Raw genomic sequence first — 17,294 nt, forward strand, 5'->3', positions numbered from 1 at the left:
TCAGGAGCCTTTCTACTTCTTCCTGAATTTGCCTTTGTTAGGGTAGCGGAACTTTCGACTGCCCTCAGTCATGACCTGCTGGTCTAGGCTGTTCTTCCATTTGTTTGGCTAGTCTATGCTGCGGTTGCAGCGCATGTGATGCGTTCTTAGCAGACGGGCGAGTTCTTCACAGGCTACTGGTTGAACTTGAGCCGGATTGAGTAACTGCTTCTCTCCGTCCGTCATGCTGCCAACTCCGATGTAAGGTGAAGGATGCTCCTTGCGGGCTTAGCCGTGAATAAACACTTCGCCTGGAAGGTTGCTTATGTTGATTATCGAAGGTTGACCTCAACCGTGAGTATATACTCGTCTGTGGGCTTGACTGAGAGTACATGCTCATCCGCGAGCTAAGACGGGAGTATACGCTATCTTGGGGCCTCAATCAGAAGTGTACACTGCCCGAACGCTCGGTTCGTGGCTAGTCGAGTAGCTGCTTGCCAGGACACTGCTGGAGAGGTTTTTTGTTTGCCTTGTCCTACTTCGGGACATCTCGTCTAGGGCACGTTGCATCTCGGTGCGCTGCAAGAGCTGATTCACCAAGGTCGTCTGTCGTGCAAGGGCGCTCATCAATTCTATGACTTGTCGAGACAAGTGTTATTCTCCATCTGGATTGGAAGAGCTTGGAAGGAATGCGTCTCCTTGAGCAGTGGAAGTGTAGTAGACTTTGGCGCGAGATTTGAGTTGGGAAATATCAAATACGCAGAGAACTATGGTGAAAATACCCCCTGTTTCAACCGTAGGCCCAGAAATTTGAAGTCGGGATGGTTGACCTAATCTTGGACCAATTTGGGCTGCTTGGAAGGCCACGAGAGCAGGCTGGGCCACATGAGTGGGCTGCTCGGTGTGTGATGCACATGGGTGCGAGGCTAAGGCTTGGTTTGGCAACGCATTGGGCTCACGTTGGATTTGGGCAGCACGGGTTGGCTCGGCTGGGGCTTGGGCCCTTGAAGGTTGAAATGGCACGGCTTGGGCCATGGCTTTGGAGATGTGGGTTTTGCCAAGGGTGGCTGCCGTGGTGGCCACTGTGATGGTTGCCATGGTGGTGCCTCGTGGGGGTGCCGCTTCATTCACTGCTATGTAGAGCTTTGTAGATCGTCGCGGTCCTAATCCTTGAACGTTGGAATTTTTGTTTGTCGAGGTTTCCCAATCTCTTACCATTGTACTTTTTTTTTTACGTTTTATCAAACAATTTTTAGAAATAAAAATTTCAAGAATAAGAACGTACGAAAAATCTACAAATAAGCAAAGAAACAAAAAACCTTAGATGCAAGAGACTTATACGAGTGTGTGACTCAACTCTCAATGAAAACATCAATTTGTGGATGCAAATTTCCGTTTTCTTCTTCTTGGACAAAATTGCACCTACAAAACAAATAACACCTTGGGTCAAGGCCAAGAGCCTCATGCGCCACAATGAATGGGGGGCTTTGGCCGAAGAACCTTCGATGCCTTAGTTATAATTTTGAGGGAAAAATGTTTAGAGAATTTAGAGAATTTAGCAAGAGTGTAGAACTTAGGGTTTTAGAGAAAATGGGGTAGTATATATAGAGCATGGCCGGCCCTCTTTGGAGAGATGGTAACCAGGCATTTTTGGGGTATAATTGGTAGTTAATTAGCCAATTAATAGATTAATTAGGTAATAAATCAATTAATTAGCTAATTAATATAATTTGAAATGAATGTTTTGGGGGTTACCTTGTGGAGAAGATTTGATGAGGATGCATGAAATAGGTTTTGAATAAATACCTATTTTGGGCACTTTTGACTTGATAGTGAGATGATTATCCACTACTCGCGCGTACGAATTCCAGTGTTCCTCGAGAGTAATTTTGTTATTTTTACCCTAAAACCCATTGTCGTCTCTTGATTGTTTTGGGCTCCACAACTACGGTGTTACAAAGTTGAGAATTGGAAAGCATAATTAGCGTTAAGGTTACACATTCGTGAACAAGATTAGGTGTTGTGGATTGGGTTTTCTGTAAACATTGAGTAATGGAGGGTTTGCGGAAGTTGGCTGGCGAAATCCCAAAATTGAGCTCGACTTCCTTGGACATTCACCGGGGAATGAAGGTCTTGTTGCCACTTTGTTGTCATTGTCATCGTCTTCTTATTCTGATCAGTCTGATCATATACGTGTATTAGGCAGACTTTCCAAACTTTCCAGGTACCATTCTCTCCTCTCATATCCTCTCCTTCCTTTTTGGTCTTTGTGAATTTGTGAAAAGTTTGATTTTTTTTATTTTTTTATTTTTCTGCTATCTGTCGGTTGGATTGGATTGGGTTGGAATTGTGAATTGTTTTAAATTTCGATTTCGAGTAGTCATTAGAGGATGATCATGCATGTACTTGTTTTAGTGACCTTCCCAGAATTGGCTTTGTGTTCTTGAAGCTGTGAGTTAAACTTTGGCAAATTTTTTTCGCAAAACCATTTTTTTCCTTGTACCCCAACCAACAACAATAATAGGAAAATATAACTCAGAAAGACCCTACTACTACTGTACTACATTAATCAAACCAAATTACATGAGATTCCATTCCCTACCTAAATGAATAAATAAATAAAATTAATTTAGGAAATTTGAAATTTTCTAAACTCCCCTAAATAAATCTTTAATCTCTGTCTTCATGTGGCATTTACTACTGTTGTCCAGCTTGCACATGATAAGGCAGGAGAGAAGAGCTTATAAATCTGTGTTTGTATTGGCGGGATCTTGTCAACCCCCATATAAAGGCAAGTTATATGAAGTCGAAATCCATCAAGGATCAGAAGGAACATGAGGAGCCACTCACATTGCTAAACAACCTGTAGCCAGGTTTTTTGATCAAGTGGGTTTGCTGTTCTCGCGTCAAGCTGTCTTGCACGGTGCGAGCGCGTGCAGCCCCTCAACTCCCTCCAAGTTATACATGTTGCTAAATAACCTAGCTGTGGAGCCAAAAATATTCACTAGGCGACACGTGGACTTTTGGACAAAAGAGGACAAAAATACCCTTGAGGCATACTAGGATTCCTATGCGCAAGAAGTGGACAATCATCTTTCAACCAAGTCAAAAGTGCCCAAAATAGGTAACAATTTAAAACCTATCTCATCCATCCTCATTTAAGGTAATTCCCAAAACCTAATTTATTCTATATGTTTTATATTCCATTATTTAGCTAATCAATTAGCTAAATATTATTTTCCTTTCATATTTCCTAAAAATTGACTAATTAAGGGATTAGTTACCTAATCAATCCCTTAATTGTCAATTGAAACACCCATTCAAACCTAAAATTACTAGAGGGCCGGCTATCCCCTTTCAAAACCTAATCCATCACTTTTTCTACCTTTTTTCACCATTTCTTCCTTTTTATTATCCAATAAATTCCATAACCACCAAACCATTTCCTTTTATGTTTAATTAGCCAATTAATTGGCTAATTAAACCAAAATAAAACCTAAAAACCCTACTAAGTGGCCGGCTACATTTCCTCTCTAAAGTGAACCAACCTAGCCCTATAAATAGGCTCCTATTTTCACCAAATATTCATTCCAATTCTCTTACAAAAAAATCCCAAATGCTCTAAACACTCTTTCTATCTAAAATTCTAACTTTGGCATTTGAGGTTCTTCGACCAAAGCCCCCCATTCATCGTGGGCGCGTGAGGCTTTTCGCCTAACCTAAGGTGCTACTTGTTTTGTAGGTACAAAATCGTCTAAGATCGAGGAGGAGAAAATTTGCATCCACACTAGCCATGCCCCTTGGCCCCCCTCCTTCCATGACACCCGACTCATTGAAGGGATATGTTTATGACACACAGAGTATGTCATGGGGTACGTTCAGGTCCCCCAAGTCATCTAAGCCAATTGGAACCATGATTGCTGCGTATGGAAAGCTTTATTATCTTGCAAGTCCAGCATGCCTCGTATATGAGATGCCATCTCCACCCCTTGAGCGATATGATCCCGGCGCAGACCGTTAGGAGACTCTCCCAATTCTACCCTCCAAACCTGTGTATTGTGAGGAGATAGTTGGTTATGTCGTATGCTGCGGCTATATTTTGGTTTCATTATATGGTAGCAAAGGATTTAGATTCATGGCATTTCACGTAGCTTGAGAAAAATGGTACCCTGTAAAGTCAGAAGTATTAGTGTTTGATTTCTTGGGTAGATTCAATGGAACAGTAAGTGCACACACACACACACACAGCAGAGCTTTTTTCAAGGTTTCAATGTATTCAGCTTGTTCTAAAACAAAGAGCTCAAAGAGCATGATTTACCATTGGAGGAGTGAGAAACAAATTCACTCTCTCACAACATTACAAATCCATCACAACCATTCATTTCTAAGCCATTATGTAAGATGCTTACACTTGTCATAAGATATGACTCATTATACTCTAATCTAGATACCATATGGAATGTGATCCAATGGCTTACATTAAAACCTGCACAATGCTTATAATAAACCTAACACAGCAAATACATTTATACACCAATACTCCCTTCTAAATGTTTTGCTGATTTTACTCCAAGTGCATTTCTCAAGTATTCAAACCGATCTTTAGGAAGTGCCTTTGTAAACATGTCTGCCAATTGCTCATCTGTTCTGCAGTAGTGTAATTCAATGGTGCCATCTTGAATAGCATCCTTTATGAAGTGATATTTTCTGTTGATATGCCTTGTTTTCTGATGGAATACTGGATTCTTGGACATGGCTATGGCAGAGGTATTATCACAGAGCAAAAATGTAGCCTCTACTTGTTCTTCTCCAAAATCAGACAACACAAATCTCAGCCACAGTGCTTGTGTTGTGGCTACTGCAGCAGATACATATTCAGCTTCTGCAGTAGATAGTGCCACACTGCATTGTTTAACAGAAGCCCAAGAGAATACCCCTGAACCAAAACTGAATGCATAGCCCGAGGTACTTTTCATATCATCCAAGCTTCCTGCCCAGTCACTATCACAATAGCCTATTAACACAGTAGCTTTACCCTTCACATATTCAATTCCAAAATCCAATGTGCCTTGTACATATCTCAATACCCTTTTAGCTGTTCCCATGTGCTTCATGGTAGGTTTATGCATAAATCTTGCCAACAAGCATGATGCATACATTAAATCTGGTCTAGTAGCTATTAGATATAACAAACTACCAACCATTTTCCTGTATAAACCTTCATCAGCTTCCTCACTTCCATCAACTTTGGATAATCTGTCAGTAATAGCAAGTGGAGTTTTCACAGCTTTACAGTCATTCAAACCAAATTTTTCCAGTAAAGACTTGGCGTACTTCTTTTGATGAATGAATATGCCATTATCTGCCTGAATGATGCCTAAGCCAAGGAAATGATGCAACAATCCCAAATCTGACATTTCATACTGTTTCATCATATCATTTTTGAATTCTTGATCCATCTTATCAGAACTCCCTGTGTAGATAATGTCATCTACATACAGAGATACAATAAGCACACCTACATCACTGAATTTAGTATACAAAGTAGCTTCACTTTGACTTCTCTTGAAACCAGACTGATTGAAATATGTATCTATCTCATCATACCAAACTCTGAGAGCTTGTTTCAGACCATATAAGGCCTTTTTCATTCTGTAAACCTTGTCTTCTTTCCATTTGACTTCAAACCCCTGTGGTTGATCAACATATACTTCCTCATGTAGTGTACCATTTAGGAATGACGATTTAACATCCAATTGGAACAATTTCCATTCCTTTTGGGCTGCCAATGCAATCAAGGTTCTAATGGTATCAAGCCTTGCCACTGGTGCAAAGGTCTCATTAAAGTCAACCCCAGGCTTTTGAGAATAGCCCTTTGCCACTAATCTTGCCTTATTTTTCTGCACTGATCCATCAAGATTAAGCTTTGTCTTATAGACCCATTTGACACCAATTATTGGTTTATCAAACGGCCTATTGACTAACTCCCATGTACCATTCTTTTCTATCATTTCAATTTCTGTAGACATAGCTTTTCTCCAAGCTTCATCACCTGATGCTTCTTCAAAACACTCAGGTTCTATCACACAGAAATTACACCTTTCAGATATATCTTTCACACTTCTGAATTTGAGAGGTGTGTGATCAAACTCTTGCGGTTCAGTAAGATTCACTTGTTCCTCTTGACTTAAATGAGAAACAACAGTTTGATCTTGTTGCTCTAGTACAGATTCTGTACACCCCTCATCTCCTTCACTTTCAACATTACTCCCTTCATCACAATGTACTCCATTAGAGACAGAAATAGACAGATTCTTCTCAACATGAGTTTTCCAATTCCAGCAAGAGTTCTCATCAAAGATTACATCTCTTGAGATAATAATCTTCTTGGTTTCAGGATTGAATAACCTGTAACCTTTCTCACAGGATCCATAACCAAGAAAAATGCATTTGACACTTGTTGCATCCAGTTTCTGCCTCATTTGTGATGGAACTTGTGCATAGCATAGAGATCCAAACACTCTTAAATGTTTCACTCCAGGTTTCCTTCCATTGTAAGATTCAAAAGGAGTTTTCTTGTTCAAAGCTTTGGTGGGACATCTATTTAGAATATAGACAGCAGTGTTAACTGCTTCTGCCCAAAATTCAAATGGAATACCCTTCTCCAGCATCATACACTTAGCCATTTCTACAATGGTTCTATTCCTCCTCTCTGCAACACCATTCTGCTGAGGAGAATAGGCCACTGTGAGCTGTCTCTCCAACCCAAAATCTTCACAAAACTGAGAAAATTAAAGTGAAGTATACTCTCCTCCCATGTCACTTCTTAATTTTTTCAGTTTGAACCCACTTTGTAGTTCAACAGTTGCTTTAAACCTTTTGAACACACCAAATGCCTCAGATTTGTTCCTGAGAAAATACACCCATCCCATTCTGGTACAATCATCAGTGAATGTGATAAAGTACTTATTTCCTGCTTTGGTTGGTGTTTGCATAGGACCACATATATCAGTGTGGATCAATTCCAATGGTAGAGCAGCTCTCCACTTGGTTTCTTTAGGAAATGCATTTCTGGAATGCTTGCCAAGGGCACATCCCTCACATACTGTGGAGTTCATTCTGAGCTCAGGTAAACCAGTCACCATGTCATGCTCTTGGAGTTGCATTAGAGCATTCATATGTAGATGCCCGAGTCTTCTATGCCATATCTCAGCATCTTGTCTAACATTTGCCTTCATAGCAATTTGAATTCCTGGTTGCAACTTCAAAGGAAAACTTCGATTTCCCTTCATGGGAACTTTAACTACCAGATTAGAGCATGTAAAATCTTCATAAATTTTGACTTCAATCCCTCCATATACAAGATAATATCCATGCTCCATCATCTGTCCCACACTGAATAGGTTCTCCTTTAAACCAGGTACCAACATGATCTCCTTGATGTACCTTTTTCCTTGCTTAGTTGCAACCATTAACTCTCATTTTCCAACTACATTAACCAACTCCCCTGTGCCCATCTCAACTTTGGCAGTAACACTTCTATCAATGTTCTCCAATAAATCTTCTCTTCCTGTCATGTGATTACTGCAGCCACTATCAACATACCAAACATCTTCTCCCTTCTTCACTGCAGCAGCCATACACACATAGAACATGGTTGGATTGTTCTCCACTTGTTTGGCATAATTGGCCTGTTGAGTAACCTTCTTTGACCTGCAATCCTTGACAAAATGTCCTGGCTTATCACAGTTATGACATCTTGGTTTCCCCTTGAACCAACACTCTCCAAAGTGAAGTTTATCACAGTACTTACAAGCATTCTTGACATTATTAGAAGGCCCAATAAATTTTCCTTGGTGCACAGATTTGTTATCCCATTTCTTACTTTTTGTCTGCCAGTTCTTTGTGGGTTTAAAACTTTGATTCCCATTGTAATTGTTCTTCCTGGGAGCTATGCTTAAACTAGCAAAGGCTTTTTCCGTATTATTTTCAGAGTGTCTCTCAATTCTTTGCTCAAACCCTTTTAGAGTAGCAACTACATCTTGCACCTCAACTGACTCCAAATCCCGAGTATTCTCAATCACAGCTACAATACTATCATAAGATCTAGGAAGACTAATCAATAATTTCTGCATTATTCTTTGATTTCCAATACTCTCACCATAACTTTTCATTTGTGTAATGAGATCCAACAGCCGCACAAGATACACAGAAAATGATTCATGTTCACTCATTCGAGTATATTCAAAATCACGCCTTAAGCTTTGAAGTTTTACAGATCTCACCTGTTTATCTCCAATAAACTCTTGCTTCAGTATATCCCAGGCTTCTTTTGCTGTTTCCAGAATGGCGATTCGTGGGAAGATTTCATCGGACACAGCACCTTGAATAATCCCGAGAGCCTTAGCATCCTTGATCATGTTCTCCTTCAGCTGCTTTAGTTCAGCGACAGTGAGTTCTTCGTCTTCTTTCTTCACCGGAGGATTATACCCCGTTTCAACCATATCCCACAGATCGTGAGATCTGAAAATGGTCTTCATCTTTATCTGCCAGAAATCAAAGTTTTCCCCATTGAAAATCGGTGCTCGAAGATCTGCACCACTCGATCCAGCCATATTAGACTTGTTATCGAGTTACCCAGAGATTTTCAGATCGTTCTTCAATCGCAGCAAACTCGATTCTCTGTCGAGTTCCTCAGCTGCGAACCTTGTCACAGATTTACGCCCAGACTTAGATCCAACCTTGCTCTGATACCATATTAGTGTTTGATTTCCTGGGTAGATTCAATGGAACAGTAAGTGCACACACACACACAGAGCAGAGCTTTTTTCAAGGTTTCAATGTATTCAGCTTGTTCTAAAACAAAGAGCTCAAAGAACATGATTTACCGTTGGAGGAGTGAGAAACAAATTCACTCTCTCACAACATTACAAATCCATCACAACCATTCATTTCTAAGCCATCATGTAAGATGCTTACACTTGTCATGAGATATGACTCATTATACTCTAAATCTAGATACCATATGAAATGTGATCCAATGGCTTACATTAAAACCTGCACAATGCTTATAATAAACCTAACACAGCAAATACATTTATACACCAATAAGAAGTACCTTGTCGTGACCAGTGTGGTTATCCTTTCCGGGGGAGGGCCGTGGTTGTGGGCGATAGCATCTATGCAGATATGGTGACGTTATAGAGTTCAACTTCAATTCTACTACCTACTCGGTGAGCAGGCCATTGACGTTGCCAGGTTTGAAAGGCCACACAGAGTCTGTGCATTGTGACCCTACTAGTTCGCGAACGGAGTATATCGTTCACCTGGGGGGTTCAGACTTTTGCCTTGTCCAGACTGCCATGGAGAGCTGCAGAAGTGATTGTCAACCACTGTGGGTCACCACGTTCCGAATCGTCATTGCAAGTGGAGGAGGAAGCTATATCGAGACCTTGCATTCGACGCCATGTGATGTGGACATCAGCGGGGCTAGTTTCCGTATTAGGTATAGCTTCGCAAAGTAAGTTGCTTTGTTCTTTTTCTTCTTCCCTATTTTTTCAATGCCATTAGTTATACGATTTCTTTTTAATTTTATGACTCAGAGACGAAGAGTGCGATGGTCTTGAACCCGTAGAAGAGGAAAATGGTTCGGCTTCTGATGCAGATGCAGAAGACTACGGTTTTTCACCAGATAAAGACGAATGGAACAGCGAGGTAACACACCATCCTAACTTCTAATCATATTGCTTAGAAATATGCTTTGTCAAACGAAAATAAAAGATTGAATGCGGACCAAGACCTTAATATTTTGGTTTTAGTTACGAGCCAAATTTGTTTGGTAGATTATTCACAACATTCTATATGATTCTATCGAGACAGGAGACAACTGGGGACGATGATGAAGATGATAAAGATTATATGAAATAGGAGAAACAACTCGAGTGGGCTGAAAGTTGTATCCAGGAGAGTTTGCTGTAATTTACTCTTTTATGTGTTACCTTTGCTTCCGTACCAAAGAAGTTGGTCTAAGATTTCCTTAGGGTTTCATAATGATGACAAGTTACGATTATTTTCCCTGCATGTGAATTTGTCATCTTTGCGTTGTGTTTCAATGGTGGGAACTTGGCATAACCAACAAACACACTTGCTAGATTTAGGTGAAAACTTATTAGGCCATCTCCAACCGAAAGGGCTTAACATAGCTCCGTCCAGAATTGTAGCCCTGCAACAAATCATTTTTTAATGAATAGTGTCAGGCCATACTCATATATCATCTCCAACCGAATGAGCTAAACATAGTCCCTCTCAATAATTTATATTTTAAATTTATTGGTAATTTAATGAAACTGTTGTTAAATTTTTCTTTAAATGTAGTCATTGAATTTGAATTAATTATTGCAACTGAGAAGTTATGTCCCAAAAAGGGCTAGGAGGGGGGCTACATTTGGTCTGCGTGATAGCCCTTTGGGCCAAATAATAGCTTGGTTGGCTTCACAGAATTATAGCTCAGACATCAGTTGGAGATGAGTTTTTTGGCAAATCAACCCATTGGAGATGGCCTTACATTTTGAGCCGGAGTTATAATCAACAAACGCACACTTAGTAGATTTAGGTGACGACTTGATTTGACTTGATTTTATTTTACGCCAAAATCATTTGTTTTTCTCTCTTGCAATTGGGATGATTGGTTGGGACGAGGAATTATTTTTCTTATTTGAATTTGGGTCTTGAATTAAATTATGTGAACTGAGACGGTCATGTGAATCAAGTCACTAGGCAAGATAATTAAATGACGTCACAGCCCCAACATGTTGTTGCTGAAAGAGATTAACTATGATGGGCGGGCGGGTTGGAGGGGTTCTCCTGCTGCCACTGAAGGGCGCTGGTGTTGAGATGAACAAGTTGTTTTGATGTGTAACTATATCTATATGTGCCAAAATGGAAGACACAACTGGTTCTGATAAAAAAAAAAAAAAAAAAAACTTGTCATTTGAACTGAAACATAGGCTGGCAACTCGAGTAGGCTGAAAATTGTATCCTGGAGAGTTTGCTGTATTTTACTTTTTTATGTGTCACATTTGCTTCCGTACCAAAGCAGTTGGTCTAAGATTTCGTTAGGGTTTCATAATGCTGACAAGTTATGATTATTTCCCTGCAAGTGAATGTTGGTAGGAATTCAGATCCTTGCCGGATCCTCTTTGTGAGGATCTCGAGAATCCATCAATCGTGTTTATTTATTGTACATTGTACAGTCAGAAATTATTTTAAATATTTTTATTTAAAATTAAACACAAACAATATTTAACAAAAACTGACCGCACGATGTACGATGAACGAATACGATTCACGAATTCCCAAGATCCTTATCAAAATAATCCAGAGAGGAACCTGTTGGTGTTGGTAGTACCAGCACTGTCAGTAATGTCGCTCGTCGGGAATGGGGATGCTATCGTAAAGGTTGTCTTCGCGTCGTGTTTCGATGGTGGAACTTGGCATAACCAACGAACATACTTATTTACCAGATTTAAGTGACAACTTTGTAGATAGATTTAGGTGAAACCTTATTATAATTAGAGCAGGAATTATAATCAATGAACACACACTTGGTAGATTTATGTGATGACTTAATTTTATTTTACGGGAACAAATGAGGAAAATATAGACAACAAGGACACATGTGATCAAGATGTGCTAATCAATTCATACGAACGCAGCAATTGAGAATGTTTCCAACCCAAAACTGAAGAAAGTTAGGGTTTTATCATAAAACCAACTCTTTTACTTTCACATTTTCACACGCCCCTCACGTAAGGCTTGAAAAATCTTCACATCCTTACGCCCTCACATGTGTGACGAGTTTTTAAGCCAAATATGTGGACAACACAAATTGGGTGACATGGAGCACGTGTGGCCATTGGGCTTCACATGTGGGTCAGCCTATTCTGATACCATGAATAAAGTTGGGGTTCCACCATAAAATTAAATGGTAATATGGGGAATAACCTAACTTACTTATAAGCTCTTATATGGTTTCTCTTTTCACCGATGTGAGATTATTTTACTTTTACGTCCTCACAAAAGCTGACACCAATTAAGGAAGTAGAATATTTGATCAAACTTCCTACTAGTCCAAAAGAACTCCATGGATACGCAGATGGAAAATTTTGCTTCAAACCAAAGTGTGTAGGACCATATGTGGCGTGTACAAAATCTAAATAAAAAAAATGTATAGTGCATTTATAAAGAAGAAGTAATTTCAAATTAAAACAGTATAAGTACATGTAGATGATGATTTAACTTGATAATTAATTAACTAAGGCGACTAAACTGTATTATATTGAAATAAAATAAATTCTCAATCATAACAGCACTTAAATTAATCTTCTCATCTATTGCACAAAACACTTGATGTTGTAAATGACTCATAGATTTCATCTTGTCTGTGATAATAATGATGATCAAAGGGGGAAATTTCATAAACCCAAGTGATGAGGGAGGCGAGGTAAGGTGGTCAAATGAGGATAGGTCCCCATGATTCAGTTCTCATCAAACAAGAATGCTAGCAACATTGTCATTTGAACTTATTCACCTCCGATTTTGGTTGATTTTTTTTTATTTGTTATTTTTGCTTGCTACATACGACTATTAAGGAACTATCATACCTATAGTACTGTTTTTTTAGTGTAAATTTTAAAGTTAGGACGACAAGTACAAGAAGCATATATTATTAAGGTTCCATATTTTCGAGAGAGGATCCTCCCAGATCCTCTTTGTGAGGATCTGAGAATCCTCCAATCATATATTGTGCGGTTAATTTTTTATCAAGTATTGTTTATATTTAATTTTAAATATAAAAAATTACAATGATTTCTTATCGCACGATATATGATGAACGAATGTGATTCAAAGATCCACAAGATTCACAAAGAAGATCCGACGAGGATCCTCCTCGCATGTTTTCGTCTTCAAGATTTGTCGCGGTGTCGTTTTATGTTCAATGGTGTGTTAGGGAATGGACTAATAGAGTGTCTCATGCTTCATACCCAAGCAATGGAAGTTGATGAGGTGGAGCTTTCTGATTAAGACCCTCGCAGTGTGTTACGCGTTACCCCCAGCATGCCAACACGTGTATACACAAAGTATGAGGAAAAGCTCTCTTAAGTAGGGAATCAAAATGAATATGAATGGGAGAAAAATTGAAAGAATGAATATTATTTGCCACGTTAAGCCGATAGAATTACCAACACATTCTCTAATATATGCAAGATTCATTTATAATAGTTGAACTCACATGTAATGACGATGCGTTTGTAATGAAGTTATTTGGTGTTTTTAAAATAAAATTGAATGCGGTAACAAAACTTCATTACTTCATTGTAAAAATCCGAATTTAATTAATATCCTGAATACATAGTTTTAATGTCAAGATAAACGCTCGTCACTTGTGAATTACAAATGTTGAATAAGAAGAGAGAGAGAGAGAGAGAGAGTAAAACAAATAAAATACACCAACCAGCTAAGCCAAGCAAAAAGTCCATAGAAGGGAAGTCTTCTTAGCCTTGGGGGTACTTTTGAATTATTTTTGTTATATTAATATTTTTATGAGTTGTGTGTGTATATATAGGTGGGTAGTGGTATGAGTCTAACCTTGTTATCTGCGCATCTCTCATATCACAAAACTAGTTGATCGAGCTAGCTATTCATATTATAGCTAATTTGTGGGTGAGTTGATTTTGGTGAGGAATATTCAATGGGAAGGCAACCATGCTGTGACAAAGTTGGGTTGAAGAAGGGACCATGGACAGCTGAAGAGGACAAGAAGCTCATTAAGTTCATCCTCGCCAATGGCCAATGCTGCTGGAGAGCTGTCCCTAAGCTTGCAGGTCTCATATCAGATCATCTATATACTTCATTTTTCTCGCTCCATGGCCATTCTAGAGAGAGAGAGAGAGAGAGAGAGAGAGAGAGAGAGAGAGAGAGCTTCTGCAAATTTGAATGCTCTGTTATTCACTCTCTTTCTTTCCTTCGGGAGGAGAAGGGTGGGAGAACATTTGTTATCTGTTAATCTTTTAAATCTGAAAATTTTAACCAGTTTCTTCTTTGTTTTCACAAATGGGGTTTGTTTTAATTCATTTTTTCACCTCTTGATCTTTGTTTTTTATTTTTCATTCCTCTTAAAAAACCGAAAATGGTGGCTTAAAACTCTTTTGCTTTTGGTTTCATTGTTTATGTTTTAATCTGAGGAGGAAGTGAGCTTAATAAACCACCTGCAAACTAAAATTTATGATTGCCCGAATTAATGTGAAATTTAAATGAAAAAAATGAATAAAAAAAATGGTAAACAGTTCATTGACTATATGTGGTGGATGGTTTAATTGCAGGATTATTAAGGTGTGGAAAAAGTTGCAGGCTGAGGTGGACCAACTATTTGAGGCCAGACTTAAAGAGAGGTCTTTTATCAGAATATGAAGAGAAAATGGTCATTGATCTTCATGCTCAACTTGGCAACAGGTTTGTGATTATTCATTTCAGGAAGGTGCTTTTTCCAAAAGCAACTTTCAAGAGTTGTTGAGCTGTCTGTCACTCCTAAAGTTAATAACAGATTATGTTCTTTGTAAATTCTAGTAAAATATTAATAAATATAAAACCATGCAAGTAGAAGACCAGATTTTGCACAATTCCTTGGAAATGAGACTTCTGAGGTTTTTACGGACTAGGATTCTCTTCCCTTCTTTTTTCATTCTCTTTCATCCCTTTTCATCCTCTTATCTTACATTCTTTATTTTGTTTTTCTCTTTCAATACAAAATTAATATAAGATGTTGACGTATCTTAACTTTAAATAGAAGGGGGGAAGGAGAGAGAAAAAAAAAGAGAAGAGATAATCCTACTTCCGTTTTTACACCCACTCCAACATATATTCCCTTTGTTTTTGTTTTTTTTTTAATTTAAACTTTTTATCTTTTGTCTTGAGATAAATAAAATAACTGCATGTTAATAAATAAGAAAAACTAACGAAAAGTTCAAAAAAACTTCTTTTTTAATGAAAAACCCTTTTTAAAGGTATAGTGAATAGTACCAGAAAAAGATATAAATGTGATTTTTCGTTAAAAATGAATAATATCAAGAGTGTTTTGTTAAAACTCACTAATAAATATCCATTGAATTCAACTGTGCTGAATATGAAGTCGTCCTTCTTTATATTCTCCTATTTTTAATCTTTGAAGGACATTTACTTGGAGCTTTCTTGTGGCCACAAAGTCCATCAACCTTTCATGATGCGAAAAGCACTTGCAAACAATTATTTAATTTTTTTTTTCTGCTTCTTTGTTTTCTTGTGTGCTTAAGTCAAATATTGTTTTTCTTGTTGTATATGTGGGTTAGGCTGTTTAATCAAGTCAGTTTTCCAGCTCATTGCAATTAAGTTCGGCTTCACCAACCTGTTCATTAGAGGTTTCAAACATCGCACCATCGAAATTAAATGATGTTTTACTTTCTATTTTGGCAGATGGTCTAAGATTGCCTCTCATCTCCCTGGAAGAACAGATAATGAGATTAAAAATCACTGGAACACCCACATCAAGAAGAAGTTGAGAAAAATGGGGATTGATCCTCTCACCCACAAACCAATTGCTAATGTCGATGATCAAAGCCAACAATCACAAAGTCAAAAACAAGGAGGAGAAGAAGAACAATCTTGTGCAGCTAATGACAGCTTTGAAATTGGTCAAAACACCCCTACTCAAGCCAAAGAGGAAGATTCCAAAAACATGGGAGGTAATGGATTGGATAAAATGGAGTTCTTGATTGATGGATTCTGCATAGATGAAGTTCCACTAATTGAGCCCCATGAGATTTTAGTTCCTTGTGCTCCATCTTCATCAACGTCTTCATCTTCTTCTTCAAATTCATCATCCATTTTTCTTGAAGACTTGCATCTCCCAGATTTTGAGTGGCCTGACTGTGATTACAGCAACAACAACAACAACAACAACCAGAACAATGACAGCATGGGCTTGTGGGATGATGACTTCAGCAGCTGGGGTCAAGATTCTTGGGCATATGGGCTTTTGTAAAAAGAAAAAAAAAAGAACTAAAATTTATCCGCTTGGATTATATATTGTAATTTGCTTGTTAATTACTTTCCGAATAGTACAAAATAAATAAAGAATAGAGAGAAGATTGTCAAATTATCAAAGAGACAGGTTAAAAAAATACTTTTTATAATATCTATATTGTCTCTAACTTGTTAATTATCATCTGCACAATCCGACATATGTGAAGTTTTGTCACAAAAAACCTCAATTTTAATTAGTATGGATTGAAATATTTAAAGTCCTATTTTTCTCCATCTCTTTCCGAAGTGGGATATTTCAACAAAGAAAACTACATCTATTTAAATGAGATTTGTTTTATGTGACTTTGGGATGGAGTGCGCAAAAGGTAAACCCCAGATTCTAATTCTTGTAAGAAAAAAAAAAGTGTATATCATTTTTTACTCTTTGAGAAAGTGAAATGAAATAAATTAAATTTAATACTTTGTGTGTAATGGAAGCATTTAGATTGTTATTTTAATGTGATGTAGCCTCAGTTTCATCTTTCTAATCATGTTTTCTTATTCTTTGTTTTGAAGTATTCAGTAAACCTTTTGGAGATCCCGATTGGTTACATTTCATTATCATGTTTTATTTTTATTTTAGGTATCATGTTGATTAATTAAGTTCTTTTTTCCTTTTGCTGAGATCATATTATTTAAGTTGCATCGTCTTTTTATTCAAAACTTGTATTGTTTAGTGGTACATTTGAAATTAATCAAGTTGGGTAGCTAGAGTAGTTAGTTCTCTCTCTACTCTCAAGTTTAAATCACTTTCCTTAATTTAGATTAATTAGGATTAAATTGAATATCTTGAATAAAAAGAAATTTTTTAAGACAAAAATATGATAATCTACACTACTTGGGAATTTGAGAGATTTTAATGGATTTATAAATCCATGTATTTTTGTGGAATTTAATTGATTTGTAGAGATTCTATGTAAAATTTTGATTCAATTTCCTTGAAATCTCAAAAGGAGATGTGAGATTTATGGATGTTTAAAATACACTAAGAAATATCTCTAATTCTTTCAAATTCCTGAACTTTTTTTAATTCTTTAAGATCAATTTCTCATTGAATACACTTGGACTGTTATAAACTTCTTTAAAATTCTAATTGAATACACTCAGATTTCTAAGGATTTTATTAAAGTATCTTTAAATCCTAATTGAATACACTTGAATATTAGAGAATCATTTAAAATCTTGATTGGATACCCCTA

At 37.6% G+C, this 17,294-nt stretch overlaps 1 protein-coding gene and 1 long non-coding RNA gene across 2 annotated transcripts in view; both read left to right on the plus strand.

The window, feature by feature from the left end:
* Positions 1-2,791, plus strand: part of LOC139193693 (uncharacterized) — a 43,420-nt gene extending 40,629 nt beyond the window's left edge. Inside the window, exons 2-3 of the long non-coding RNA XR_011578095.1 lie at positions 2,110-2,203; positions 2,691-2,791. This is a non-coding gene — a long non-coding RNA (uncharacterized lncRNA). The remainder of the gene's footprint in view (positions 1-2,109; positions 2,204-2,690) is intronic.
* Positions 2,792-13,166: 10,375 nt separating this feature from the next.
* On the plus strand, positions 13,167-16,176 carry LOC103405883 (transcription factor MYB20-like). Its single transcript, XM_008344906.4, has 3 exons — positions 13,167-13,862; positions 14,361-14,490; positions 15,487-16,176. The coding sequence occupies exons 1-3, from the start codon at positions 13,730-13,732 to the stop codon at positions 16,052-16,054; spliced, it is 831 nt and encodes a 276-aa protein (XP_008343128.1). The 5' UTR covers positions 13,167-13,729; the 3' UTR covers positions 16,055-16,176.
* Positions 16,177-17,294: the final 1,118 nt, after the last annotated feature.

This window comes from Malus domestica, chromosome 17 (assembly GCF_042453785.1).
Source record: "Malus domestica chromosome 17, GDT2T_hap1".
NCBI classification, from domain to species: Eukaryota; Viridiplantae; Streptophyta; class Magnoliopsida; order Rosales; family Rosaceae; genus Malus; species Malus domestica.